This window comes from Macaca nemestrina, chromosome 17 (assembly GCF_043159975.1).
Source record: "Macaca nemestrina isolate mMacNem1 chromosome 17, mMacNem.hap1, whole genome shotgun sequence".
In the NCBI taxonomy this organism is placed as follows: Eukaryota; Metazoa; Chordata; class Mammalia; order Primates; family Cercopithecidae; genus Macaca; species Macaca nemestrina.
In genome coordinates, this window is record NC_092141.1 from 66,019,850 (window position 1) to 66,038,812 (window position 18,963).

An 18,963-nucleotide genomic window follows, 5' to 3' on the forward strand; every position below is an offset into this window, starting at 1 on the left:
AAAACGTTTTTCGATATTTAAGTTACAAGAGTACAAGCCATAAAAAATGTTTTTAAAATAAATTTGAGGAATTGAAAATTCTTAAGTGGTCAAATGAGCCCACATGAATCTACCAAACAAGACTGAAATGTACTTTCACAACATATGGTCTGATGAGGTTTTTCCTGTTAAATAGAGAAAAATAGACCCTGGGAAGTTGCTGGAAGGCATGAACCATGTACCATTTAAAGACAGGTTTTCCATACTTATGCGAATGAGACCCCATTAAATACTCCACTACAGGATCTAAAGCTAGCCTCTCCCCGGTCTGGGGCTTACAATGTTCTCATCTGTAAAATAAGGGAAAAGGGAAAGGGTGGTGTGTGTGTGTGTGAATTCTTTGGATATGAAAATAGAGAAGACATTAATTATTTGGGTGTGTATGTGTGAATTCATTCTTTCGATATGAAAAATAAAGAGAGGGCCGGGCGCGGTGGCTCACACCTGTAATCCCAGCACTTTGGGAGGCCGAGGCGGGTGGATTACTTGAGGCTAGGAGTTCGAGACCAGCCTGGGCAACATGGCGAAACCCCATCTCTACTAAAAATACAAAAATTGCTGGGCGGCGTGGCACGCGCCTGTAATCTCAGCTACTAGGGAGGCTGAGGCAGGAGAATCGCCTGAACCCGGGAGGCGGAGACTGCAGTGAGCCGAGAATGCACCATTGCATTCCAGCCTGGGAAACAGACCATCTTAAAAATAAATAAATAAATAAAAAATAAATCCGGGCGTGGTGGCTCACGCTTGTAATCCCAACACTTTGGGAGGCGGAGGCGGGTGGATCACGAGGTATGGAGTTCGAGACCAGCCTGGCCAACATGGTGAAATCCCGTCTCTACTAAAAAAAAATACAAAAATTAGCCGGGCATGGTGGTGCGTGCCTGTAGTCCCAGCTACTTGGCAGGCTGAGGAAGGAGAATCGCTTGAACCCAGGAGGTGGAAGTTGCAGTGAGCCGAGATCACGCCACTGCATTCCAGCTTGGGCAACACAGTGAGACTTCATCAAAAAAAAAAAGAAAAAAAGAAAGAGAAAAGACAACCTTGCCTCAGTATAAGGGGTAAGGAAAAAGGATTCAGGGAGGCTCAGGAACTTAAGGCCTCGAGCACCTGCAACTCCAGCCCCTCCTACTAACCCTCCGCAGGCTGGAGACACAGCACAAGGGCCAAGATGGCGTCAGCTTGCCGAGTCTCGCCTGCGATCCCCGTGACTTCGCACCGCTGCAGCCCAGACAAGGCCGCGCCCCATTGGCCAACTGGAATGAGGTCATTGCGGGGGCGGGGGCGGGGGCCGGCGGCGGCGCAGGGGCGGGGCTTTGCGGACGCACTGACGTCGAAGCGCTGCTCCCGGAGCCGCGGAGGCTGCGGGCTTGGCTGCGGCGGTTGCTGTGGCGGCGGTTGGAGGTGAGTTGGGGCTGTAGGTTTAGTGCAACAGGGAGCGGCCCTCGATGGACGTAGGAAATCCTTCTAAGAGCCCCCTTGATTGTCAAAGGAATTGGCAGGGATCTTAAGTCTTCGAGATAAAATGGGGGTTCGCCTCCTCCTTGGGCACCTCTTCTGTCCTGAGGAACCGGAGGCTCACTGCCCTTTGGAAGCCCCGAATCCCTTCCCTGCTTCAAGGGGTGGGCGGAGGAACGGGAGGTTATTGGATAGGCAGAAGAATTTAGGGGGCTTCTTAAAGGGTCTCTCAGTTTGGGGGTTTTCCTCTCCTTTTTTCCCATCCCGAAGTAGATGTGCCTGGGTCCAGAGAATTCCTGCTCATTGGGTAGACAGGAAATGAAGCAGGTGAATACCGTGGGAGGAGGCGAGGACCGGATGACAGGAGTGAGATTCTTCGAGGCAGGGCGCAGGGGCGCTGTAGTTGGACTCATCTTTTGCAGAATTGCTGTTTCTTCATATTTTGTTTTGTGATCGTCCAGACTACTTTGGCCTAATTAGTTTTCTGTTAGCCTCCATTGCTATAGAGATACTCTTGGGAGACCTGTGATCTTTAAAGAGCAGGAGGAGGGAGGCGACTCATTGGAGGCTTATCATTATCCACAGCCCCAGAACTCTGCTGATCAGGCCTCATTTTATGTGTTTAGAGGTTGTAGAATCTCTCTTTGTTGAAGGGTGGTGCCGGTAACAGCTGATTTGGATGATTCAGATGTACAGAATCTTAACGTCAACCTACATATTCTCTTGAGAAGTCCTTGCTTATGTCTGAGCGTGTGTTACTGTCTTGAACATCACATGCACAAAGGTTTGTTCGTTCAGATTTCTCAAAATGTCTCCCAGCCTTCTAGAAGAGTACATCTTCCTTTGATGTCAGACTCATCTATCAGTACTCAACATAGATGCCCTTATGACACTAAAAATACTGTACATTTTTCTGAGTTTGGATACTGGACAGGCTGTGCCTTAAACATTAGCTGATAGAGAATAAATAATTGCAGTTTCAGGACCACTGATAGCGCCAGTTGTCTCATACCCGGCTACAGTAAGACAGCCCTAAAACGAAACCTATATTGGCTCATGAGATTTGACAGATGGAAGAATGTAATTAATCTTGAAGGTAGGGATGAGAAACAGAAAGCTGCAGAGGTAGAAGGCTTATTCTTTGTGGCTTGATAAAACTGCTTTGTCATTACCAGTGTGTTCCTGTCATGCTTGATTTGAAATTGAGCTTAATATGCAAGCTGGTTGCTTTTTCCAGATAATAGTTGTTTGAATTCCTAAGGGGGAAACACTATTTTCTGAGGAATCTGGAAGATTAACCCCTTTAGTGTAGCCATAGCTTTAGGATAGTGCCAGAACTTTGGGCTTTTAGAAATGCGCATTGTTCCATCCTGGCTAACACGGTGAAACCCCGTCTCTACTAAAAAATACAAAAAACTAGCCGGGCGCAGTGGCAGGCGCCTGTCCCAGCTACTCGGGAGGCTGAGGCAGGAGAATGGCGTGAACCCGGGAGGCGGAGCTTGCAGTGAGCTGAGATCCGGCCACTGCACCCCAGCCTGGGCGGTAGAGCGAGACTCCGTCTCAAAAAAAAAAAAAAAAAAAAAAAAAAAAAAAAAGAAATGCGCATCGTCAGTAGAAGGGAGAAGGATAGTTACAAGGCAGACATCTTTATGAGAGGTAATCAAGGCCTCTTCTGTTTCCTGCACTAGCACAAACAGATTGAACAGTGTGAAAGTCACTGCCTCAATATTGTGTCCTGGGTATTTAAAGAGTTGTTTGAGGTTCTCAGTTCCTGTCTTTAATCTGGATACATTCTTATATGTTGAGTTGCCCAAAATGTTGTCATTTGATCCTGATGTTGACTGGAACGGAAGTGACTTTTCATCTGGCACTCTGTGGGACAGGATTCAGGAACTGCCCTTGCAATTTCTCCTTTCCATCTTTCTAGATAGGGTGTCAAAACAGTTGTTGACCTGTCCTCATGGGGTGGAAGAAATGTAAATGCAAGAGCCTTAGTGGGGTGTCATTTGCTCTTAGCCCTTGTGGTAATTTCCAAAGTTATGTCATTTCTCTTTGCTTCAGATTGGAGAGAAATCCAGGTACCCACTTGACTGGTACCTTCTGCCACCATGGGGGAGCTTTTCCGGAGTGAAGAAATGACACTGGCCCAGCTTTTTCTACAGTCAGAAGCTGCTTATTGTTGTGTCAGTGAATTAGGAGAACTTGGAAAGGTTCAGTTTCGTGACGTAAGTAGTTGTGGGGCTATGACTTGATTACTGCTGAACTCTGTTGTTATCGTGGTCAGATGTCTTATGATGAATGTTTTGGTTTTTTATGCAAAAATAACATTAAGCACTGGCTTCCTATTGGCAGAATCCACATTTTGAGTTGTCTTTCTAAAGGTGAGAATGTTTTGTGCCAATCCTTCCATGCTTTTGCTAGCTCTTACTTTCAGAACAATCCTAAGCATTCTCCAGGTAATTGGGATGCAGGGAGAGGTTACCAAACTAACCTGACCAAGGCTTTCACTTTGGTTTTGGGCTCTTTAACACCAATAGCAAGGTATTTAAAAAATATATTGCAGTTTTTCCATATAGTAGTACATTTTAAAAAAAACAAAATTTGAGGTATCCAGCTATAGATATGTAGTATATAAATAAGCATATATTGAATATTCATTATTTTGGAATATTATACTGGGCACTTGGAGAAGCTATCTAAAGAATATGGACAATCTAGGCTGGGTGCAGTGGCTCACGCCTGTAATCCTAGCACTTTGGGAGGCTGAGGTGGGCAGATCGTGAGGTCAGGAGTTTGAGACCAGTCTGGCTAACATGGTGAAACCCCGTCTCTACTAAATAAATTTAGCATGGTGGCACAGGCCTGTGATCTTAGCTAGTTGGGAGGCTGAGGCAGGAGAATCGCCTGAACCTGAGAGGCAGAGGTTGCAGTGAGCTGAGATTGCGCCACTGCACTCCAGCCTGGGCGACAGAGTGAGACTGCATCTCAAAAAACAATAGCAGCAAAAAACTTATCCTTAATTTGCAGTTCTTCATCTGGTCCTATGTTGTCCCCCTTCTTAACATCTATTGGCTCTATTCAGCCTTCTTTCCTTTTGCTTATGCTGTACTTCAGTCATACAGAAAAACGAGATGGGGCCAGGTGCAATGGCTCACACCTGAAATGCCAGCATTTTGAGAAGCCAAGGCAGGAGGATCACTTGAGCCCAGGAGTTGGAGACCAGCCTGGGCAACCTAGGGAGATCCTGTCTCTGCCAAAAAAAAAAAAAAAAAAAAAAAACCTAGCTGGGTGTGCTGGCACATGCCTGTGGTCTCAGCTACAGCTACTTGGGAGGATCACTGAAGCCCGAGAGGTCGAGGCTTAGTGAGCTGTGATTATGCCACTGCACTCCAGCCTGGGTGACAGCATGACTCTGTCTCCAAAAAAAAAAAAAAAAAAAAAGAGGTGGGGGGAATATTATAATGACCACCTGTGTTTCTACTATCTACTTAAGAGGGAAACATTCCTTGTATAATTGAAACCTCCAGTGTCTCTTTCTTCCCAGAGGTAACCCATACAGTTACTTTTTTTGCTTTTATTTCTCCTATGTGTGTTTTTTGTTGTGGTGGTTGTTGTTGTTGTTGTTGATTTTCTTTTTGAGACAGAGTCCGCTCTGTCACCCAGGCTGGAGTGCAGTGATGCAATCTCAGCTCATTGCAACCTCCGCCTCCTGGGTTCAAGCAATTCTCCTCCCTCAGCCTCCCGAGTAGCTGGGACTACAGGCATGCACCACCATGCCCAGCTAATTTTTGTATTTTTAGTAGAGACGGGGTTTCACCACGTTGGCCAGGCTGGTCTCGAATGCCTGACCTCAGGTGATCCACCTGCCTTAACCTCCCAAAGTGCTGGGATTACAGGCATGAGCCACCACACCTGGCCAACAGATATTTCAGTTTCTTCTAGTTCTGTTAATTTTTTTTAACATTAAGAAAAAAAATAGAGATAGGGTCTCGCCATGTTGCCCAGGTTTGTCTTGAACTCCTGGACTCAAGCGATCCTCCTGCCTCAGCCTCCCAAAGTCCTAGGATTACTGGTGTGAGCCACTGTGCCTGGCTGAAATGTACACATCTTAAGAGTACAATTTGCTGAATTGATAACTTTATACACCTCTGTAACCAGCACCCCAATCAGGATATGGAACTTTTTTTTCTTTTGGAGACGGAATCTCGCTCTGTTGCCCAGTAGTGGTGCGATCTCGGCTCACTGCAACCTCCGCCTCCTGGGTTCAAGCAATTCTGCTTCAGCCTCCTGTGTAGCTGCGACTACAGGCACACGCCACCACGCCCGGCTAATTTTTTTTTTTTTATTTTCATAGAGATAAGGTTTCACCATGTTGCCCAGGCTGGTCTCAAACTCCTGACCTCAGGTGATCCACCCCCGCTCGGCCTCCCAAAATGCTAGGATTACAGGCGTGAGCCACCAGGCCCAGCCTGAACATTTTCATCAGTCCAGAAAAGTATCTTGTGTCTACTGCTAGTCAGTTGCTACCCTTAATAGGTAACCTGTTTTGATTGCTGTCGTCATAGGATTAGTTTTCCCTGTTCTTGAATTATATGTAAATGACTCATAATTGCAAACTCTAATGTCTGACTTCTTTTACTCAACCTCTGTTTCTTGCAAGTATCTGTAGTTCATTTTTTAAAATTGCCGAACAGTAAGTAGTTCATTATATGAATACAGCACAATGTTTTCATCCTTTCTTTTGTCATTACTCATTTGGGGCTATTATGATTAAAGCTGAAGTAAACATTATTGTAAAAGTCTTTTTTTTTAATTTACAGGTTTTGATTTTTCTTAAGCAAACCCAGTTGACCCTTGAAAATGCAGGGGTTAGGGGTGCTGATCTCCCCATGCAATCAAAAATCTGCATACAACTTTGACTTCCGCAAAACTTAATTATTGATAGCCTGCTTTTGACCAGAAGCCCTACCAATTTCATAAAGTCGATTAATACATATTTTGTATGTTATATGTATTGTACACTGTATTCTTAGAATAAAGTAAGCTAGAGAAAAAATACTGTTAAGAAAATCATATGGAAGATAAACTGTGTTTACTGGAAGTAGATCATTATGAAGCTCTTCATCCTTATTGTCTTTATATTGAGGGAGGCTGAGGAGGAGGAAAGGGAGGGGTTGGTCTTACTGTCTCAGGCTGGCGGAGGTGGAAGAAAATCTGTGTATTAGTGGACCAGCAGAGTTCAAACCCACATTGTTCAAAGGTCAACGGGAACTGAGTAGTGGCATGCTCAGTCATGGGTTGGGTAGGTGTATGTTTAACTTTGTAAGAAACTGCCAACAGTTTTCCAAATCTTTTACTTCCTTTTTAATAGCATTTATCACAACAAATTGTAATAATTGGTTTGCATCTGTCTCTTCTATAGAGCTGAAGACCGGGACATAGCTTATTAATCTTAATCGCTAATAAAAATTTTTGCCTTTGATTCCTCTAATATTAATATATTGAGTTCTTGAAGAGAGAACTGTTGAATGCATGGATATGTATGTGTTGTGTGTTTGTATTTTTTTTTTTTTTTGAGACCGAGTCTAACTCTGTCACCCAGGTTGGAGTGCAGTGTCGCGATCTCAGCTCATTGCAACCTCCGCCTCCCAGGTTCAAGCGATTCTCCTGTCTCAGCCTCCCAAGTAGCTGGGATTACAGGTGCCCGCCACCACACCCAGCTAATTTTTTTGTATTTTCAGTAGAGACAGGGTTTCCCTGTGTTGCCCAGGCTGGTCTCGAACTCCTGACCTCATGATCTGCCCGCCTCGGTCTCCCAAAGTGCTGGGATTACAAACATGAGCCACTGTGCCCGGCCAATGTGTTTGTATGTTTCTATGTGTGTATGCATATAATATATATACACATATACATGATTAAGCTAATAAATTGTGTTGTTCAACTTTTCAAAGCTAGGACATAGCTTATTCTTTGTATTTTCCCCAGTGCCTAGTTCAGTATCTGACACATATTTGGTGCTTCATAAATGTTGAGTAAATATAGTTTTTTCTTTGTGTTACTTTTATGGAATTTATCACATGCTATTTTATTGGTTGGGTTCACCTTCTCTATTAGATTGCAAGCTTTTTATTTAATTTAATTAATTTATTATTATTATTTTTTGAGACAGAGTCTTGCTCTGTTGCCCAGGCTGGAGTGCAGTGGCACAATCTTGGCTCACTGCAACCTCCACCTCCCAGGTTCAATTGATTCTTGTACCTCAGCCTCCTGAGTCGCTGGGATTACAGGCATGTACCACTACGCCCGGCTAATTTTTTGTATTTTTAGTAGAGACAGGGTTTCGCCATGTTGCCCAGGTTGGTCTTGAACTCCTGAGCTCAGGTAATTCTCCTGCCTCGGCGTCCCAAAGTGGTAGGATTATAGGCATGAGCCACCACGTCCAGCCTATTTATTTTTTTGAGACAAGAGTCTCACTCTGTCACCCAGGCTGGAGTGCAATGGCATGATCTTGGCTCACTGCAACCTCTGCCTCCCAGATTCAAGCGATGCTCTTGCCTTGGCCTCCCGAGTAGCTGAGATTACAGGTGTGCGCTACCATGCCCAGCTAATTTTGTATTTTTAGTAGAGATGGGGTTTCGCCATGTTGGCAAGGCTGGTCTTGAACTTGAACTCCTGACCTCAGGTGATTCGCCCACCTTGGCCTCCCAAAATGCTGGGATTACAAGTGTGAGCCACTGTGACTGGCCAGGTTGCTAGCTTTTTAGTGAGTAGGTACTTGTTTTGTTTTTATTTGTATATTCCTGAACATCTGTCATATTGCTTTGAAAATTACTTATGGTGCCAGACGTGGTGGCTCATGCATGAATCCCAGCACTTTGGGAGGCCGAGACGGGTGGATCACCTGAGATCAGGAGTTCGAGACCATCCTGGCCAACATGATGAAACCCTGTCTCTACTAAAAATGCAAAAAAATTTGCCGGGCATGGTGGCGTGTACCTGTAATCCCAGCTACTCAGGAGGCTGAGGCAGGAGAATCGCGTGAACCTGGGAGGCAGAGGTTTCAGTGAGCTGAGATCGCACCACTGCACTCCAGCCTGGTGACAGAGCAAGACTCTGTCTCAAAAAAAAAAAAAAGAAAAGAAAAAGAAAATTACTTATGGTATGAGTGAAAAAACTAAAGCCTGTCACTGAGAAGGTGAGGGCCTTGGGACAGAAAAACAAGAGAAGTTCCTCTTCTGCTTGGAAAGAAAGAGAGAAGGAAAACAGAGTTTCTGTGATATTCATTGCCCAAATTTTAGGTGGTGGGAAGGAAGCTCACTGAGACTTTTGGTCTAGGCAGAACATTTTGTACCATTGTGTTTTACCTAATTTACCTCCATTCCAGTAATGTTGCAGCAACGAAGGAGGAAGTTTTTATCCTTAGCTGGTGTGACTGGCCGTAAAGCAGTTTTTCGGACCAGTAGACAATTTTGATTAGTGTTGCATCATGCATTTACACAAAATTAGTTTTTCACTTTGCAGAATGTGTTGCTTGAGAAACAGAAGAAATAGATACAATATTTCAATGTTTGGTATTGTGTTTTTATTTTTCAGTTAAATCCAGATGTGAATGTTTTCCAACGGAAATTTGTGAATGAAGTTAGAAGATGTGAAGAAATGGATCGAAAGCTTCGTATGTGCACTTTGGTCTTGTGTAATTTTCTTTTAATGAATCATTTGTCTTAGATTAATGACATTAGTCCTCTTAATAGAGGAAGAAAATGCTATAAGAGAAAAGAAAAAGGAAAAATCTTGCAGTTAAGATGCTGAGGTGAATTTCTGGTATACGAGTAGATTTTGTGGTCTTTGGGCTAAGTAGTGCTTAACGGAAACCTTGTTTGAAATAACATGCTGCAAGCTGAAAACTGGTTATTTTTTTTGTGAGATTTCAAAAACAAAACTACATTATAGAATTTTGAGAAATAGGACCCAGCACACCATCAGTTTTTGTCAGCAGAGCCACATTTTAATTTGAGCTATTTAAGAGGGAGGAAACTAACATTTATTTAAGTTCCATTGAGGGCTAGCTTGCTCACATACATTATTCATTCCCCCACAACATTCCTTCAAGATGGGTATTACCTTATTTAATGATTGAGGAAACTAAAGATCAGAGAGGCTTAATGACTTGCCCTGGAACGTAAACAGTTATGATGGAATCAGTATTTGAAGCCAGGTTGTTCTGTCTGACTCAAAAATCCATGATCTTGCCACTCTACTAAGCCAACTTGTGGTTAGCTGATAAGTGAATTGGTCCCCACTCTAAAAAACAGTTGTAGTTGTCGGCCGGGCGCGGTGGCTCAAGCCTGTAATCCCAGCACTTTGGGAGGCCGAGACGGGCGGATCACGAGGTCAGGAGATCGAGACCATCCTGGCTAACACGGTGAAACCCCGTCTCTGCTAAAAAAATACAAAAAACTAGCCGGGCGCGGTGGCAGGCGCCTGTAGTCCCAACTACTCGGGAGGCTGAGGCAGGAGAATGGCGTGAACCCGGGAGGCGGAGCTTGCAGTGAGCTGAGATCCGGCCACTGCACTCCAGCCTGGGCGGCAGAGCCAGACTCTGTCTCAAAAAAAAAAAAAAAAAAAAAAAAAAAACAGTTGTAGTTGTCACTTGAAACACTTTTCTCTTCTGGTATTTTGGGTCCTTATTACCTGTTCTGCTTTTTCATTTTTATTTTATTTTATTTTATTTTTTGAGACGGAGTCTTGCTGTGTCGCCCAGGCTGGAGTGCAGTGGCCGGATCTCAGCTCATTGCAAGCTCCGCCTCCCGGGTTTTTACGCCATTCTCCTGCCTCAGCCTCCTGAGTAGCTGGGACTACAGGCGCCCACCACCTCGCCCGGCTAGTTTTTTGTATTTTTTAGTAGAGACGGGATTTCACCGTGTTAGCCAGGATGGTCTCGAACTCCTGACGTCGTGATCCGCCCGTCTCGGCTTCCCAAAGTGCTGGGATTACAGGCTTGAGCCACCGCGCCCGGCCTCATTTTTATTTTTTATGCTTAAAACCGACCTGATTGTTTTCAAATTTAATGAACCCCTTTAGATCTGGAGTTGTCTCACTAGTGTGTTAAGTGTCAAATATTCTATTGTATTGTACTCTTCTTCCATAACTCTGCTTTGCCAATAATATCTATAACCAGAACTGTCATACTTTGGAGTGGCATTCGCGTTGGGAGGAGAGGTGCGGCCTTGAAGGCCAGTGTTTTTTTTTTTTGTTTTTGTTTTTTTTTGGAGACGGAGTCTCGCTGTGTCACCCAGGCTGGAGTGCAGTGGCGCGATCTCGGCTCACTGCAAGCTCCGCCTCCCGGGTTTACGCCATTCTCCTGCCTCAGCCTCCGAGTAGCTGGGACTACAGGCGCCCGCCACCGCGCCCGGCTAATTTTTTGTATTTTTAGTAGAGACGGGGTTTCACCATGTTAGCCAGGATGGTCTCGATCTCCTGACCTCGTGATCCACCCGCCTCGGCCTCCCAAAGTGCTGGGATTACAGGCTTGAGCCACCGCGCCCGGCCGAAGGCCAGTGTTAAGACCTGAAGAAAGAAAGAAGGCAGTTGTGGGATGACCACCCTTTGGAGTAGCTTCAGAGAATGTGAGGTTGGAGAAAGAGGGATGTGGAGAAAAAAGGTGCTTCTTTTATATTAAACGAATATATATATATATAAAAAGTATCTTTCTTGGATAAAACTTTTTGTAGTCAGGCTTTAGATGCTAATTCTTTTCCTTAAATAATGGCAATTTTGAGCATGTGCAGGTAGGCATGAATGTTTTGATTCTGTCATTTTAGGATTTGTTGAGAAAGAGATAAGAAAAGCTAACATTCTGATTATGGACACCGGTGAAAACCCAGAGGTTCCCTTCCCCCGGGACATGATTGACTTAGAGGTAAACAGTTCTCAGAAAACCAGAAAAGTTTCTTTCTACTTAAATGCAGAAATTACTTTCCTGAGCAGATAGAGAGTAAAGTAATTCTTGCTAACTTTGACAGCATTATCTACTGATTGTTTCTTGTAGGTGGGATTGAAGTGAGTTTCCCCTTCGCTTTTTTATTGATAGTATTTGTACACATTTATGGTGTACATGTGATATTTTGGTATATACATAGAATGTGTAATGATCAAGTCAGGGTATTTGGAGTATCCATCACCTTGAGTATTCACCATTTCTATGTGTTGGGAACATTTCAATTCTTCTCTTCTAGCTATTTTGAAGTATGTACTGTACATTGCTGTTAACTATAGGCACCCCACTCTGCTATTGAGCATTAGAACTTATGCCTTCTATCTAACTGTATGTTGGTCCACATTAACCAATCTCTCTTCATCCCCCCACAAACCCACACACCCTTCATAGCCTCTGGTATCTATCATTTCACTCTCTACCTCTATGGGATCAAGTTTTTTAGCTCTCATGTATGAGTGAAAACTTGTGTTATTTGTCCGCGCCCTGTTTATTTTGCTTAACATAATGACCTCCAGTTCTATCCATGTTGCTGCAAATGACATGATTTTATTCTTTTTTTATGGCCAGACCATGTGAATCCCCTCTTTATCCCCTCTTTTATGGTGACAAACAGCACTGAAACAGTATTATATGCCACTAAGTAAATGTCTATTGGTTTATCGAAACCTTATTGGAGTAAGTTGATTTATCTACTATTTTATTTTATTTTATTTTATTTTATTTATTTTTGAGACACAGCTGTCACCCAGGCTGGAGTACAGTGACCCCATCTTGGCTCACTGCAACTCCTGCCTCCCAGGCTCAATCAGTTCTAGTGCCTCAGCCTCCAGAGTAGCTGAGACGATAGCTGTGTGCCAACATGCCTGGCTAATTTTTTTGTATTTTTTGTAGAGATGGGATTTTCCCATGTTGGCCAGCTTGATCTCGAACACCTAACCTCAAGCAATCTGCCTGCCTCAGCTTCCCAAAGTACTGGGATTACAGGTGTGAGCTACCATACCTGGCCTATCTACTAGTTGGTTATTCTTGCAGACTAAATGGGCAGCCAGTAGACTTCTCAGTAATTATTTTATCCATCTGAAATCTCCTGAGAAAGTTACCAAGTATACAATAGAATCTGTAAACAAAGAAAGACTATTTTTTTTTTTACTTCCACAGTGACTTAGAAAGGAAATACTATTTTTTTTTTTTTTTTTTCAGAGAGAGTCTTGCTCTCTCACCCAGGCTGGAGTGCAGTGGTGCAATCTTGGCTCATTGCAACCTCCGCCTGCCGGGTTCAAGCCATTCTCCTGCCTCAGCCTCCCAAGTAGCTGGGATTACAGGCATGCACCACTGCGCCCAGCTAATTTTTTTGTATTTTTAGTAGAGACGGGGTTTCGCCATGTTGGCCAGGCTGGTCTTGAAATCTGACCTCAGATGAGCCACCCGCCTCAGACTCCCTAAGTGCTGGGATTGCAGGCGTGAGCCACCGTGCCTGGCCAGGAAAGATTATTTATTTATTTATTTATTTATTTATGAGGTGGAGTTTTGCTCTTGTTGCCCAGGCTGAAGAACAGTGGTGTGATCTTGGCTTACTGCAACCTCCGCCTCCCGGGTTCAAGTGATTCTCCTGCCTCAGCCTCCCAAGTAGCTGGGACTACAGGCATGCGCCAACTTGCCTAGCTAATTTTGTATTTGTAGTAGAGGCGTGGTTTCACCATTTTGGTCAGGCTGCTCTCGAACTCCTGACCTCAAGTGATCCACCCGCCTCGGTTCAGGAAAGATTATCTTAAGCAAAAAAATTTCCATAAAGAAAATTGCTCTAGTAAAATCACAGTATTTGCTAGGCAAGTCCAAGATCTCTTTGAACTATCAGCTTGGCGACAGTTTTGTGGGATGAATTCATTTATTGTCTTTCAGAGCAAACATATTGAGCTTAGCCTAATCTATTTTCTTTTTTCTTCTAGGCCAATTTTGAGAAGATTGAAAATGAACTGAAGGAAATCAACACAAACCAGGAAGCTCTGAAGAGAAACTTCCTGGAACTGACTGAATTAAAATTTATACTTCGCAAAACTCAGCAATTTTTTGATGAGGTCAGACTATTGTTTCTTTTAGTATTTGAGCAGCTGATATTACACTCACACAAGTGGGCCATATTTTTATTCCAGTAATTATTTTAATTTGCTATTTTGGAAGCAATGCCATTTTTGCACCCTGTTTTAGTTAAAGAAATGTGAGATTATGTTCCATTTTTCATGCAGTACACAACCAGCCATGGTTTTGCATTTTTTCACATTTTCTTCAATTTTTCATCTCAAGATGAGGAAAGGAACCCTGAAGTAGTTGTATAAATGTAGTTAGTATAAATTTCTACATTATATTTATACTTATAAGGTAAGTATATGCTTAAGGTCAAAGCTGAAGAAACAAACATTTGGTTGTAGACAAAATTATAACAAAGGTTTAATCACCAAACCTTTTGCCATCAAATTTTTATTTTATTCTCTATGTTTGCTTATAAACCTTCGAGCACATTTTTCAGTACTTCAGATAGCACACATCACACTAATTTTTCAAGAGTTTTTCATTGTATGTATTGTGTGGAAAATATTGGTAGGATGCTTGTTTGAAACATTTGGGTTATCACGTAAACTTAGATGCATTACCTTAAAGGGAAACATGTTAATAAGTTCTTGGGTTAAATATGTAGGTGAGGCCGGGCATGGTGGCTCATGCCTATAATCCCTGCACTTTGGGAAGCCGAGGCAGGTGGGTCACCTGAGGTCAGGAGTTCGAGACCAGCCTGGCCAACATGGTGAAACCTGGTCTTTACTAAAAATACAAAAACTAGCCAGGTGAGGTGGTGGGCGCCTGTAATCCCAGCTACTCGGGAGGCTGAGGCAGGAATATCGTTTGAACCCGGGAGGTGGTTGTTGCAATGAGCTGAGATCGCTCCACTGTACTCCAGCCTGGGTGACAGAGCGAGACTCTTATCTCAAAAAAAAAAAAAAAGGCCAGGAGCGGTGGCTCAAGCCTGTAATCCCAGCACTTTGGGAGGCCGAGACGGGTGGATCACGAGGTCAGGAGATCGAGACCATCCTGGCTAACACAGTGAAACCCCGTCTCTACTAAAAAATACAAAAAAACTAGCCGGGCGAGGCGGCGGGCGCCTGTAGTCCCAGCTACTCGGGAGGCTGAGGCAGGAGAATGGCCTGAACCCGGGAGGCAGAGCTTGCAGTGAGCTGAGATCCGGCCACTGCACTCCAGCAAGGGGGACAGAGTGAGACTCCGTCTCAAAAAAAAAAAAAAAAAAAAAAAAAAAATGTAGGTGACTCAGTTGGGCATGGTGGCTCATACCTGTAATCCCAGTACTTTGGGAGGGTGAAGCGGGCAGATCACTTGAGCCCAGGAGTTCGAGATCAGCCTGGGCAACATGGTGAAACCCCATCTCTACAAAAAATGCAAAAATTAGGCAGGCGTCGTGGTGCACGCCTGTAGTTCTAGCTACTCAGGAGGCTGAGGTGAGGGGATTGCTTGAGCCCAGGAGGCAGAGGTTGTGGTGAGCCGAGATTAAGCTACTTTACTCCAGCCTGGGGGACAGAGCAAGACTGTCTCAAAAAAAAATGTAGGTGACTTAGTCCAGGTGACAATGTGCTGAGGTGACCCCATGGAAAGGATCTGGAGCAAGGCTTGCAGAAGGCTCCTTTCTCCTAATTCAGCCTGGGGAGGAGTCTTAGCTTTCAACTTGGATGTGGTTTTTCTGATGGCCTGAAGTACAGTAACTGTCTTCTTGACAGGTGTTTTTGCCACCAGATTGATGATATTAGACACTTTAGGGATTGTTACAGTCACTGTTCAATGTGCCTTCTCATAAAGTTCTTTAATTCCTTTGCTCAACAAGAAAACTTGGCAAAGCTTTTAAATTTAGAGGCCCTTTTTTTTGAGACAGAGTCTCACTGTGTAGCCCAGGCTGGAGTACAATGGTGTGATCTCAGCTCACTGCAACCTCCACCTCCCAAGCTCAAGCGATTCTCCTGCCTCAGCCTCCCGAGTAGCTGGGATTACAGGTGCTTACCACCACCCCCAGCTAATTTTTGTATTTTCAGTAGAGACAGGGTTTCACCATGTTGACCAGGCTGGTCTCGAACTCCTAGCCTCAAGTGATCCATCCACCTCTGTCTCCCAAAGTGCTGAGATTACAGGTGTGAGCCACTGCACCTGGTAGGGGCCCATTTTAGTTCGCATCTGCTGTGTTCTCAGTTGTACTTTAAATTTATATCTATAGTTTTTATTTTTTTTTTATTGTTTTTAGACTGGGCTTGGTGGCTCACGCCTGTAATCCCAACACTTTGGGACGCTGAACAGGTGGATCAGGAGGTCAGGAGTTCAAGACCAGCCTGACTAACATGGTGAAACCCTGTTTCTACTAAAAATACAAAAATTAGCCAGGCATGGTGGCGGGAGCCTATAATCCCAGCTACTCATGAGGCTGAGGCAGGAGAATCGCTTGAACCCAGGAGGCAGAGGTTATAGTGAGCTGAGATCATGCCACTGCATTCCAGCCTGGGCGACAGAGCAAGACTCCATCTCAAAAAAAAAAAAAAATTTTGTTTTTAACTGCCTCATCTCAGAAATTTTTATCTTTTGAGGGGAGATTAAATATCCATAATTCTCTAGGTTGGAGCAGGAGTTCTTCAAACAACAGCAGCAGACTCACCTGTAATCTTGTCAGAAGTATGAATTATCAGTCTCCACCCTAGACCTACTGAATCAGAAACTCTGGGAGTTAGGCCTAGCAGTCTGTATTTACCAGGTGATCCTGGGGCATGCTAGTTTGAAAACAGCTGGGCTAGAGAAAGTCTGCTGAGGATGTGATACATTCCTCACTAATTTAAGGATTTGACTCAGAGAAGCCATTTAATTAAAAGGATCTGCTGGGGCAAAGGAAAGGGGAAAAACTCATATGAATTTAATTTCCTGGTCCTTTCAAGAATCAGAAGGTATTAATATTTATTTAGCTTGCTCATGGAGTCGAGAATTTTGAGTCTAGTGGTAACTTCTTTTGCCAGTCCCTAATGACATCACGTTAGAGGGTGTGGGACAGTGTGATTAACTCTTAAGTGTTTAAGGTCTTTTGCAATAAGCATCGCCACTTAAGCCATGTGTTTTTAATGAACCTGCAATTCCAGTATGCTCACTGTCCAGACATCATATTTTTGTTCACTAATTCACTGAACATGTAATGAGCACCTACTCATTGTGAGACACAAGATGAGTAAGACGTGTTCAAGGCATGTATCATTCGGTCATATTAAGAAGCACCCCAGAACATGATGCTTTCATATGCTCACAGATGTGCGCTTTGCTAAACATGTCCAAGCTGCTAACCACAGATCTGATGTAAACCTGGCCTTATAGTCAGAGCTCAGCTACTTTCTAGCATTATTTGGAGCTTAATTCTTTCACCTTCCCTGTCCCCATTTTTTTCCCTTTTGATATACTCTTTAGTTTACCCCTGAGATATTGCTATCTCATATGAAAATGTCTTTCAAGACCTCCTAAGTTTAAGAATGAGAGCCAGCTTCCTATTATGGTTCATTTTTGGAGAAATTCTGAATAAAGACTGATAGATGGATTCCCTTAAGGGAAATAATTATTTAAACTATTAATTTTCTAATGAAAAGAACTTAGTAAAAATGAAAATAAGAGGAACCACTTGGAAAAATGATACTTTAAATCATAATTTATGGATTTAGGAATTTTATTTTGTGAATAATAAGTCTAAACACTAAATGCCTATTTTGAGAAGACAGACTCTAAGTCTTCATGATCTTTGTGCCTTATTCATGCTGGGCTGTTTTCCCGCTCCTTTTTTTTTTTTTTCGAGACAGAGTCTTGCTCTGTCACCCAGGCTGGAGTGCAATGGCGCGATCTTGGCTCACTGCAACCCCCGCCTCCCGGGTTCAAGTGATTCTCCCGCCTCAGCCTCCCAAGCAGCTGTGACTATAGGTGTGCACCACCATGCCCAGCTAATTTTTGTAGTTTTAGTAGAGATGGGCGTTTCACCATATTGGCCAGGCTGGTCTTGAACTCCTGACCTCGTGATCTAACCACCTCGTCCTCCCAAAGTGCTGGGATTACAGATGTGAGCCACCGCACCCAGCCTCCCCCTCCTATTTTATTCAAAACTTTTTTTTTTTTTAATCTCTGGAAGTACTTAGAGCACAAGGCCGTGGCTATGAGAGGTTCTCATGCTGCTTTTGTCATCAATTCCCCTTTCATTCCTAGCAGCCTCACTGCATTGCAAGAAGTCTCCTGGCAGGAACCTCTCTGCCTTGCCTGTTCTTGCGCTCACTCACAGCCTCAGCCAGGTTCCTTTCCATAGACCTTGCCCTGCTGCTGCCTAGCAGGAGGCTCAGGTGTCACTGCCACAACTTTGCATCTGCACATGCGAGTGCACTTCAAATAATGCAAAAGATAGGACACTTGGGACCCTCAAATGTTGGAAACTTAGGATTTTTAATGAGATTTTCTTCTATGTCTGAAATTATAATATTTGCAAAGGGCCTAAAACACTACCAGTTTTAAACCTTTATTTTTTATAATTTGGTGACTACAATCAATAATTCACAGTAATGAGTTAGCAGAAATGGCTAAATCAGAAAATGATTCTATATTTAGGCATAGGAGTTATGATTGGCAAGGTGTGTGTAAGGGGAAAAATAAACATATTGAATAGTCTTATGATTAAAGATGATTACAAATTTGACTTAGTCATTTCTTATCTAGGGCATTTAAAATGACTTGTTAATGATTATCCTTTTCTCAGTCTTCTTGCTTATGAAGAACTGTAAGAGCTGGAGAGATTTCTCTGCATCTTTTACCATAAGCACCATAACATATGAGAACATAAAGAAGACTGGAAAAGTAATGGTTAATGGCATGCAGATCCCTGCTTTCCTTTCCTTCTCAGTTTTCCATCCATCTGCTTTCTTTATTTTTTTTCCCATCTGCCATTTCCTTTGGGGCCTGGGTGAATACCTTAAGTAATGAAATAAAATTTTTTTCTTGATGTAGATGGCAATAATTGTTTGTTCTTGGTAATTGACATAGCTTGAACTGGATGTGCTATTTATACTTAATTGCTGTAGAAACAGAACTGAAGTTCTCCTACTTCCTTTTTGTAAGGCATGTTTTTCAGTATCTGAATGGAGAAACCAGAGGGCATAGCAAGTAATGTAGAGGGATATTTACAGTGTTGTTATTAGAGGACCCAGATACCCTCAAGACAAGCTTGTCCAGCCCATGGCCCTCAGGCCTCATGTGGCCCAGGACAGCTTTGAATGTGGCCCAACACAGATTCGTAAACTCTCAAAACATTTTGAGATTTTTTTGCAATTTTTTTTTTTTTTTTTTTTAGCTCATTAGTTATCATTAGTGTTAGTGTATTTTATGTGTGGCCCAAGACAGTTCTTCTTCCAGTGTGGCCC

At 43.3% G+C, this 18,963-nt stretch overlaps 1 protein-coding gene across 6 annotated transcripts in view; it reads left to right on the plus strand.

Annotated features, from left to right (window-relative positions):
* The first annotated feature begins 1,328 nt into the window (after positions 1-1,328).
* The window catches only part of LOC105472412 (ATPase H+ transporting V0 subunit a1), a 63,600-nt gene continuing 45,965 nt past the window's right edge, over positions 1,329-18,963 (plus strand). For all 6 annotated transcript variants that reach the window (XR_011615846.1, XM_071083176.1, XM_071083172.1 and 3 more), the window contains exons 1-5: positions 1,329-1,440; positions 3,556-3,719; positions 9,088-9,166; positions 11,316-11,413; positions 13,438-13,566. Coding sequence is in view for 5 of the 6 variants with exons in the window: in XM_071083176.1 (XP_070939277.1) it covers positions 3,603-3,719; positions 9,088-9,166; positions 11,316-11,413; positions 13,438-13,566 (423 nt within the window). In the remaining variant the exon portion in view is untranslated. The remainder of the gene's footprint in view (positions 1,441-3,555; positions 3,720-9,087; positions 9,167-11,315; positions 11,414-13,437; positions 13,567-18,963) is intronic.